Here is a 10,997-nt window from a genome sequence, read left to right as displayed (position 1 = left end):
CCTTAGCCACACTTAGGAAAATAAAGCATTTTTAGAGCCACATCATCAACAAATGCATGTAGACAAGATCAATGAATGGAGGTTTTTGGTTAAGTCAGCTTGGCATGCAATTAGAGAGAAGAAATCTGTGATAGAAAGGCATACAGTGGTATGGTTCAAAAAGCATATTCCTAGATGGTCCTTTATTACTTGGTCGGCGATTCAACAAGAAGTTGAATACTTGTGATAGACTGTCTTGATGGGGCTCGAGGGTTGATGAAGAGTGTGTCTATGTCACTCAGAAGTAGAGTCTCACTCTCATCTTTTCTTATCCTGCTCCTCCTCTCTGGATGTGTGGCAAGCTGTTAGAAGCAAAAGTGGGGTGCTTAATGGACCTTCAAATCCATCTAAACATTTGTGCACATAGATGTCCTCCTACACCAACCTATCCGCTGCTGAGAGTAACCGTGCATTGCAAAAGAAATGGCAGCCCTCTCTTGCTATTCTTACAAAGGAGAGCCACAAAAACAAGTGCCTTTCCCCAAACACTTCACTTCCCTGCTCAATAAGAGACATGAGGCATGGGATAAGATTCTTCCCTTCCCCCAGGGACAGAAGATGCCGTCCAATGTTTGCAATCATATGGGTCCCAAGCATGGCCATATTAAGAAGGTTTAAACAAATTTGTTGCTCACGTAAACTGCCCTTGACAAGGGCTGCTGGAGTGTCCCGTAATGGAAGTCTTTCCACAACATGTTGAATGCTAGGAGGGTTAAAACGAACAAGATATGCCAAACAAGACCCTGCTGTGAGCTTCATGTTTCCCTGTTTCCCATCCAAAAATATATAGCAAAGGTTACCGATCACATCCTGGCTGGCTAAACGAGATGCCCAAGTCGCTCCTTGACTGCGGATGTTTTCAATTGTCCTCAATGCATAGAGTTGAGTGACATCATCCTCTACTTCCGTAAAAGTGCCGACACCAATGAAATCAGTGGACCTGAAACCTGGCCAAAAGAAAGGAGCCAAATGAAATTTTAAGGGAAAACGAACCTAGGAAAGGCATAAGAAATACTGGTTGAGCTTATGGCATAAGGTAGGGAACAAACCTGCCAGCCTGACGAAAACTTGATGTCCTTTGACGGACATTCAGGAGGATTGCAATCCTCATTGTGCTCATTACGAGTGGATGTATAAAACAGTAACTGGCCCAAAGCAGCTATAGAAAACTTCCTCATTTTTTCTTGTTTGTCCCTGAGACCATCAATCAGTGAACCTTAAAGTCCAGAATTTTCCAAATTCTTATTTATAAAAGTAGAATGTCGAATCGACAATCCAATCAGTGAAGCAAGTTGAACACGCAAAGCTGAAGCCTTGGACTGTCGCAACATTTTGAAAAGCACCTGCATAATCAGCCCGTTGGTCAAAATCTTTGCAGCAACAGCCTTACTACTTAACATTTCGAGTTATCTGATCACATTCTGCTTCTCACCAACAGGAGTGCTCACATTCTGCTTCTCACCATTAGTAGTTTTCCCATCTAAGAATGCCACAATCCTATTAGAAACTGCCTCCAACTGATCCAAAGGCATCTTCACAAAATCTGACACTGGCAGTGTATCAAAGAGGAGACAAGGGATTGATGCTTTATCAGCCTTTCTGCTGGGCTCCACAGGTTTTACTGAGAGATCAGATGGATGCCAAAGCACTTGGGAGTTGGGAGAGGTCATTGGATGATCTCAGATTATCAAAGTCTAGGGCACCCCCTGAACTTCTTTAGCCCTTCGAACTTTGAGTTGAGGGCTAACATTGCATGGAGTGGCACCCATTTTATCATGATCTGAAGATAGTTCCAGATCATGGGCTCTTGTGTCATCTTAGAGATGAATATTAACAATTGCTGTATCCACTTGGTTAGTGTTACTGTCAATCTGTTCTAACACTCCCTGGCGGTGATTTGGAGTTGACATTTTTTCTAGCACAAGCCGGATTATCAGACCCGTCAGGATAACCATGTGACTCATCCTCCATGTTCTCATTAAAATCGAGTTCCATATCAGTGTCTTCAATATTCACATCGGCTTCATTTTCTAAGTCAGTTGGCAATGGCCTCCTGTTGTTCTCCTTCTCTTTTTTTCTTTGTAAGTTTGAATTTGCTAATCTTGAGAGCCATAAAAGATTCACACCATGAGCATTGCTTAATGGATCTTTCTTCTCCTCCTCAACAACTTTGCCTGAAGCCTTTGATAGTGTCTTCCGGCCATTGGATGTACCCTTAAGTGGTGTGTAATAACCTCTTGGTCCCGGATTACAATTCTCATGCTGCTTGGAACCTCCTTTTGAATCTTTTCCACGATATCTAGTTGTGGTTTTGTTTTGGGGAGGGTTGTTGCCATTGCATCCTGAGATATACGGTTTAGGCGGAAGCTCTATCATATTGGTGAAAGCAGGATGAGGAGGTAAAGGCAGTGCAGTAAATTTTGTTCTCCAAAAGGCACGTCCATAGAGTTCGGTCCACTGTATTCTTTCAGCTGGATCTTTTACTAGGAGAGAATTGATAAGATTGAAAAAGGGACGGCTGGGAGTACCTGGAAGTGATGAAAAAGTCGATCCTTTTCCCAAAAAGGGTGGGTTCCCAGCATAGCACTCGTATAGCACACAACCAAAGGTCCCAAAATCAGAAGCATAAGAATGGATGCCTCCATCCTGAAACAATTCAGGAGCCATGTAGTAAACGGGGGTACCTTCCGTGTGTGGCAACCGAATAAATGCATCAAGAGGGTAAATGAATGAGTAGATAGAGTTGTGGTACAATTTTGAGAAAGGAAAAACTATTCTGTAGTCCAACTAATAGTGACATACTAGCCAAATTAGTAGCAAGCATGAAAAGGACAATTGTTGGAAGAACCTACCAACAAAAAGGAGTCTTAGTTATATCCTTCAGCTTTCTTGCCAATCCAAAATCACATAGCTGCAATACATATGATACAGAGGAGGTTAGAGACATATCTAACAGTAACAGACTAACAGAGGTACTCACAAAATAGAATATCTTGACCATGAACACCTTTGTGCATCCGTTTTCATCTAACAAAGTTTTTGAGGATTTCAAGCCACAAAAACCTGGCAAAAATGCCAATGCAACCATAGATCAAATATATCTATGATCACCAAATCCATCAGGGACAAAAAAAGATGAAACAGCGATTATAAATTTCCTTACTGCAAAGCTCTGACCAGGTCATGAGCGATATCATGTATTGAATCTTCTGAAAGCTTCTTATCCTGCAACCCAAATAATTTAGTTGATTTTCCACTTGTAAACACTAAACATCCACCAGATATATTAGTCTACCAACTGCAGGGTGACCATTATCTCGATACTTTTTTGTTTTGAAGCATAGTTACCACTTACCAAGAAACTCTTGAAAGTGATGTTTTACCATGAACAAATGAGAAGGAACAACCCCTGATGCACTTGCATGAACGTAATACTGAATACAAAGTACCGCTTCAACGAAAAAGGGATCAATAACAAATAAAAGCATGAAGAAATGTTGCAACCCCTATATTCCCAATTATATGCTAAGTTTAGCCCTGCCGTTACCAGTTACCCTAAATTGGATGGACCAGTATGGGGATAATGAGTTTTTGGATGTTTTAGTGCGAAATGTTATCATCTTTTTGTGTCAATCACCAACAAGAGACACTCATGTTCTTGCTATCTAGTGCTTAAGTTTAAACTCATGTATAAATGAAATCTTCATCAACTATAGCACCATTGATGGATTGAAACACGTTATCAAAACCAAAGAATTTGGTAACTGCTGTAACAATGACATGAGATCGCCTCCAACACAACATTCCAAAACCAACCACAGGTGCGCAGAAGTTTCATACCTAGTAATTGTATATATACATGGACAGAGAGACAGAAAGAGATCAATTAAACTGAAGTCCCACAAAGGGCCATAGGCCCATAGTACATTCAGACTAGGATTAATGACCGAATAGAATGCCAACTTCTGGACAAACTAACAAACTGATGTAGGATTGAATCTTTTTGAACAGTTTGGGGCTTTACCAGGAATAAAACTTCATTGCATTTGGGTCATCTAAAGAGTGAAGAATCCTAAACAGAACAAGAAACGGAAGACACCTAAAGCACTCGTGAGAAAAAGTGAAAACGCAAAAACACTGTCAATGCATTAGTTTGTTATATATCCTGACACAAGTGCAAATTGGCCATTGCAAGGTCAGAAACACGGTCTCTGTCCCTGTTTAAGTAATTAAAAGAAAAGAGCTACGTGACTTCCATAATCACATAATAATGTCGATATGACCAGAACCACCCTCTCGATACCAGAAAAGTACATTCCTGATTAAAACAAATAAACCAGCAAATCACTTCGACAAACAGAATTAAGTACTCCAATCAAGTTTGAGAGAGAGAGGCTTACTTCATGAAGAAACTTTATATCCAACTCAACTTTTCCTCCATTTCCTCTTTAACTTTCCCTCTCATTTTCTTCTTAATTATGTTCTCTTCTTTTCCACTTCTTTCCCCAAGTTCCAAAGAGATTAAGCTTTAGATGGAGAAAGAGGGGATCTTGGACTAGAAAATTTTAATGGGGAAATGTGGGGCTATTCCCCGAAGACCCAGAAAACATCTCTTGAGTCTCTTGTAAAATTCAAAACCAATCTGATAATTATTTAGATAATGAAAGTACATACTACATACCGAAAAAATAAAAATGACTGAATCTAGTCCTATGTAAATAACAAGGGAAGAATGAAAGAGAAACAAAAACAAAAAAAACAAAAAATCACTTTCAAAGAAATAACATTTGCGAATTAGCTATAGTAAGAATCAGTTGGGTTGCCACTTCAGTAACCCCATAAAATAAGAGTGGATTTGGAAAGCAAGAATGGGATAGACAAAGCAAGCTGGATGGATCTTTCTGGTGGGGAATTCATGATTTGATTATCCCCAGATTAGCTGCTTGAAGGGAGATAGAGTGCCTGATATCACCAATGTGAAGACTATGTTCACCCATAGTAATTCTCCTAATTCCAGATCTATCCACAACACTCAAGTACTTGCACACATGAATGTTGACATCAACTCGCTCTTGACTCCCAGCGCGCACTTGAACTTTCTTAAACGCGACCAACTGCTTGTGCGGGGCCCAGTGTCCAGCCCCAGGCGGGGTTGAGAAGACGAGCAACGTGTGGGAACCATCTCTGGATCCCGTATTCCTCACGTCTATGTGCAGGCTGATAGAGAGTCGGTTGCATTTGGTGTGTGTTACTCTTATTGCCCTGCCTGCAGAGACGGTGGTGGTGTTATGAGATCCTCGGTGCCGGCCGGCAAGTGGAATTGCGACGATGGTCGGAGCGGCGGCGATGGTGTGAACAAATTTTGAGTAGCTCATGCCGTGACCAAATGGGTACACTACTGGACCATTGTAGAATCGGTATGTCCGGCCTGGATAGGATTTTGACGGGTTGGATCGCATGTCCATTTTTGTCATGGGCAGCTTGGAGAGGTAGTCTTGTGGGTACCATGTCATTGGCAACTTTCCTCCTGTAATATTCACGAAAGTTTTCCCTGTGTTAGTATCCTGTAAAGTACCATGTCATTGGCAACATTAAAAGACTCTACCTTTGTACCTGGACTATGCGTTCCGAATAGGACATCAGCAATGGCAGATCCTCCAGCTTGGCCGGGGTATCCAGCCCAAATGATGCCTGCCACGTGTCGATCATTCTTGGCAAACGACACGTCTATTGGGCCCCCACTCATCAAGACCAATACGGTTGGGCCCTTGGAGGCCATGGCAACTTTGGATACAAGTTCTTGTTGACGTCCTGGTAGTAGAAGCCCGGCCCTGTCTTTGAACTCTGCCTCAATGGACTGGTCCAGTCCCATGATCAGTACCGTCGCATCGGCTTGACGTGAGGCTTCAATGGCTGCACCAAATAGCTGGTCGCTGGTGCAAGCCACGTCAATGCACCCTTGTTGGTGTATTGTTTTTACGTATCTTCCTATTCCTTGTACCGGACTTGTGTAGTCACAGGCAACACCTATGTGCCCAAAACCAAAGCAAGAGCATGATTTACAAGTCGAAAACATAAAGATTGTGAAGAATTTTCCGCAATAATACTCCAATATTTTTGGATGGAGTCTGCATTTAATTGGAATTTAAAGCGTGCACCTCAAATAATTCCACTAAACTTCAGTGGGCCAAAGTTATTGTATTTGGCTGGCGGTAAGTGCCAAAATTACGAGTTGGAGGTGACAAGCGCCTTACTTACGGATATGCTCCCAATCGACCAACCCTTGGGGTTAATTATAATGTAATATATAAGTTGATGGTGTTTACGTGTTTATAGTATAATGCTCTTGACTCTTCTTTATCCAATGGAAGCCTCTAAGTCTCTAACCTAAGGTAATGGTGTGATTATGTCTTAAATTTCTAGTACACACTGTGGCAGTGTCTGGATTTATGGAAGGAATTGAGGGAAAAAAGCCTTGGAGGAAAAAGCGCGAATATGTGAAGGGTACTACCACAAACGAAGCCTAGAGATTATTTACTACAATCCTACCTTAGCATGCTTTCACATCATAACAGAAATCGTGCAACCAAGCATGGAACGAAGAAAACAAGACTTACCGGCATAATTTCCGATCATAGTGACGGTAACATCTGAATTGGGTCCGATAACAGCAACAGTTTGGTGGCGGTGAGGGGAGAGAGGAAGAGAAGCTTTGCGGTTCTTAAGAAGAACAATGCCTTGCCTAGCGGCTTCAAGTGCAAGCTCTTTGTGAGCAGGGGTGCACACATCTCCGGGACCCAAATTCCCAAATCGTTGGGCCGACGGCTCTCCGTCAAACATGCCCAGTCTCATTTGGATTGTAACTGTATTAACTAATGCCCCGTCAACGTCAGCTTCTCTCAAAATCCCTCTCTTTATGGCTTCCCCTGTGTGTACCCCAAGAAATGGCCCACAATCCAAATCCAAACCTGAGGGTAAAGAATTTTGGAGAAAAATAAATTAGGTGGAGCTGTTTTTTTCAACAATATCAAACAGATGGAGTATATTGTAAACTTATGAGATAAGAAGATTAAACCTGCTTTAATTGCAGAAGCAGCTGCTTCTTCGGGTGTTGACGTGTAGTGTTGATTATCATAGAGAACTCCAACCGAGTCACAGTCCGAGACGATGTACCTATGGGTAAAATCAGAAATAGTTTTATGTGATTACCAAACATTACTAGTGATGCTGCTAAGTACAGATAGATGATCTTAATAAGTCTAGCTTGTTGATCACAAATCAAACAACACTAGTGCTGTGCTGTGCTCTCTGTCTGATTGAATAAACAAGATGAGTGAAATACACCAAATTTGTTCGATTAATTCATGAAGAATGAAGGACGTGACAGTAAAGATGTCATGAAATTGAGTTAATTATTAGAAGTGTAAATTAATGAAATTACCCGTTGAGGCGCCAATTGCCACGAATTGTGTGGCGGAGGAGTTTAGGATTAGCACAGGTGGGAATGCCATTGACTTGATTGTAAGAGCACATAACACTCGCCACCTTCCCATGTAGCACGCACTCTCTAAAAGGTACGTCAAATGTATCTTCCATATCTTGTTTGCTTACCTGAGAGAGACAGACAGAGATCATAAACAGAACAGATCAGATCAGATCAGATCAGATCATGGAGCTAGAAATTAAACAAGGGGAAAGAAACAAAGGAGTAGAAGCCAGAGATGCAGAGGAAGTAAAACGTACACTATGAAATATATGAGAGGCCGAATTGGCATTTTGGGGAACATTTTCAGGAAGATATCACATATCGGAATAGTAACTCGTAAAAATGAGCAAATGGTGGTTTGAATTCAAGATATCGAAGTAGACAAGGTAATTTTTGCAAGTTACATTTAAGTACATAATTTGCTATTTTAAACTATTTTCAGAAAAATATAATACTATCTCAAACACTATGGAAAAGTAAAAATCTGTTAATTTCTTAGGGAAGCACAAAATTTCAGCGAACTATACAAATACGACTTTTGTGGCCAAACATTTGTATGTATCTAATAACCCAAAAGCACATGATCAATCAGAGATTATTGAGTATTCTTGGAGCAATGCTTCAACACCATTCCCAACACAATACGTGTCAATTTGTCCCCTAAAATACCTACACAAATTAAAAGCCATGGATCCCAAATAATTATTCTTTGTTAATTTGATGCTGAGATGGTAAGCTGTGAATCCACGGAGTAGTAATGCAAACACGTACTACCGCAAAAGACGAATTTGTCTCCTCCCTCTGAGTAATTATTTAATAGTTTGGGAGTACTGCTACGTGGTACTCCGGACTACTTTACAACCGCATGTTCCAATGAGATTCATATACACTTAGTAGCAGATCTCACATGAATGTATAATTGTAAAGTGATCCGAAATATAATGTGACAATAGTCCGGGACTACTGTACAATTTCACCCTCCCTCCCTACAATCTCACCTCACGGGAAGCAGAGCGCTGCAGAGAAACATCCAACCTACAGACAGTTTTATTACCCCAGAATCCCATGCAATGCAATACCTTCCAAATTAGTGCTAAAGAGCCAAGACAAAAATAGGCTCCCGATCCTAACCGTACATATAGTGTAGCCTGCCTAAATGTGATGAACGATCAGGAAAGAACGATCAGAGAGATCACGTGTGATGTCTGTCGACGTAACAGTAGTGATTGCGACGTACCTGAGCATTAAAGTGGAAACGATCGACCCCGCTCCAGTTATCGAGGTCGTAAGCCGTGTAGTGCTTGCAACAAGCTGCCACCTTCAACCGCTCACCCTCACCGTCGTCGTTTCCCTGTAGCCCCCTCACGTACCTTGCCGCGTACTCACCGGCTAACACCGGATCTTCACCGGGAGTCTCCTGTCCCCGCCCCCACCTCGGGTCTCGGAATATGTTCACGTTTGGGCTCCAATACGTCAGTCCCGCCATCCCTCCGTTGTACATCGCTCTTGCCTCGTCCGACGCCACCTACATGCCATGCGCACCACAACCCTACTTAGATAAAGAGACAAAACCAGAATTTTTCATACGAGGTGGCCAGTATTTATTTCTCAAATTGAACAATGTACAATGTTTCTTTTGAAGTATCCATCAATTGTATACGCAATTCTCATATTTCTACATGAATCTACAAATAAAAAACAAATCTTATCGTATTCATTAAAAAGACATGATATCTTGTTTTTTTGGCCCTCTGGGCCACAGCGTTAACTCTCTCTTTTAATTTGCAATGTCAGCATCCAACACTGCTTTTCCTCATTGTAAATTCTAAATGGATAAAGCCCAAATACGACAAAGCAACTTATAGTAATAAACTAGTGAAAAGAAAAAGGTACCTTGGCTCTCTTTTCTTTTGTTGGGTCCAGAGTGCCCCATAGATTTGGTTACATAATGTCACTCTCTGTTTTCGCTCTAAAAAAAGACTTGCGGATGCGATGTCGAATGCCATAAAAGACTTAATTGAAACATTCGTTAACACCAATTGATTTTAGGAGAGATGGTAGAAAAACGGTCCGACAAGTGGTATCAGAGCCAGGATATCATGGGTTCGAGTCGTGGGGGAGTCATCATAAGGAAGGGATTGTTGGGCCCGGGGTAACTCTATAGATTTGGTTACACAATAACACTCCATGCGACCGCTTTAAAAAAAGACTTGCGGGTTCAATGTTGAATGCCACAAAAGACTTAATTGAAACCTTCGCTAACACTAATTGATTTTAGGAGAGATAGTAGAAAAGCGGTCTGACATTTTTTTTTTGTTTCTTTTGTTAAGGAAATCGAGTCTCGCATTGCTTGAGAGTAAAATTGGTGATCACTTAATAACATTTGGGATCTCTCCACTCATTGCCAATTGATTATGAGATTGATATAAAGTTTCCACATGGTATCAAAGCGGGGCCCGGTCCACCCCACATTTTATAAAATTCACAATCCACACCCCGCGATGACAGACGAGCAAAAATGTTACACGATGATAGGACCCAAAAAGTGGCCACACGTGATAGTCTTCAAACGTGACTGCACGTGAGGGAAGATATTAAGGAAATGAATCCCACATTACTTGGGAGTGGAATGAGTGATCACTTAATAACATTTGGGACCTCTCCACTCATTATCAATTGGTTTTGAGATGAACATAAAATTCTTACATAGTATCAGAGCGGAGCCCGTTACATCTCACATTTTATTTCTACACCTTTATCGAAAATGATAAATTTTCACAAGGAAAAAATGAAATACAATAGAAAGAGCAACAGGAAACAAAGGCTTTAAGATAATTTTGATCGAGGGGGTAGAAAAAGACTCTTTGATTCGTAAAAACTAACATCTCAACCGGGAACAAAACTTTTTTCTCATTAAAAACCGAATATATATAACTTTCAAATCGCCAAAACTGTCAACAATTCTTGTCAATGAGATGGATAAACCTTACCCGTCCGATTTGTTCCCACAACGACGCGTTGAAAGAGGCTGCGGTGGTTATCACTTGAGGGAAGCTAGTGGCCCCAGGAAACTCCCCGCCGAACTTAGTCCCGGGACCTACATTGGAAACCCCGTGAAGAGCCTCCGACCACCATTCGTACCCTTTGATCCCCAGCCGCGGCACGGCCGCCGCGGTGTTCCCTAGCAGCTTAAGCTTCTCCTGCAATGTCAGCCGTCCGATGAAGTCCCTCACTCTCTCCGCCACCGGTAGAGATTCCCGGCAAAATGGGAAGTCCTTCGTCGTCTTTTCTCCGGGGTCACATGCGAAGGGTGGCCGAGTGGCGGCTGATAAGACGAGGACGAGGAGGAGGAGGAGGAGAGAGGGGGGAAAGGGAAGAGAAATGGAGCGAGTCATGTTTGAAAAATGAAAAATAAAAGAATGTATTTCTCTTCCCTATGGTTTGAGGCTTTCAGCTAGCTAGGGAATGGCGA

General features: G+C 41.7%; 1 protein-coding gene and 1 pseudogene across 1 annotated transcript; both read right to left on the bottom strand.

Annotated features, from left to right (window-relative positions):
• Positions 1–414: 414 nt before the first annotated feature.
• LOC131312921 (serine/threonine-protein kinase RUNKEL-like) lies at positions 415–3,527 on the bottom strand (annotated as a pseudogene).
• A 1,137-nt stretch (positions 3,528–4,664) lies between these two features.
• Positions 4,665–10,997, bottom strand: LOC131315023 (probable beta-D-xylosidase 2). The gene is made up of 7 exons (XM_058344066.1): positions 10,516–10,997; positions 8,763–9,050; positions 7,481–7,650; positions 7,115–7,212; positions 6,657–7,007; positions 5,653–6,066; positions 4,665–5,566 (listed from the first exon to the last, which is right to left on the bottom strand). The coding sequence occupies exons 1-7, from the start codon at positions 10,918–10,920 to the stop codon at positions 4,953–4,955; spliced, it is 2,340 nt and encodes a 779-aa protein (XP_058200049.1). The 5' UTR covers positions 10,921–10,997; the 3' UTR covers positions 4,665–4,952.

The sequence above is a fragment of the Rhododendron vialii genome, chromosome 13a, assembly GCF_030253575.1.
Source record: "Rhododendron vialii isolate Sample 1 chromosome 13a, ASM3025357v1".
In the NCBI taxonomy this organism is placed as follows: domain Eukaryota; kingdom Viridiplantae; phylum Streptophyta; class Magnoliopsida; order Ericales; family Ericaceae; genus Rhododendron; species Rhododendron vialii.
Note: the sequence above shows the minus strand (reverse complement) of the source record. Positions and strands in the feature narration are given on the sequence as shown.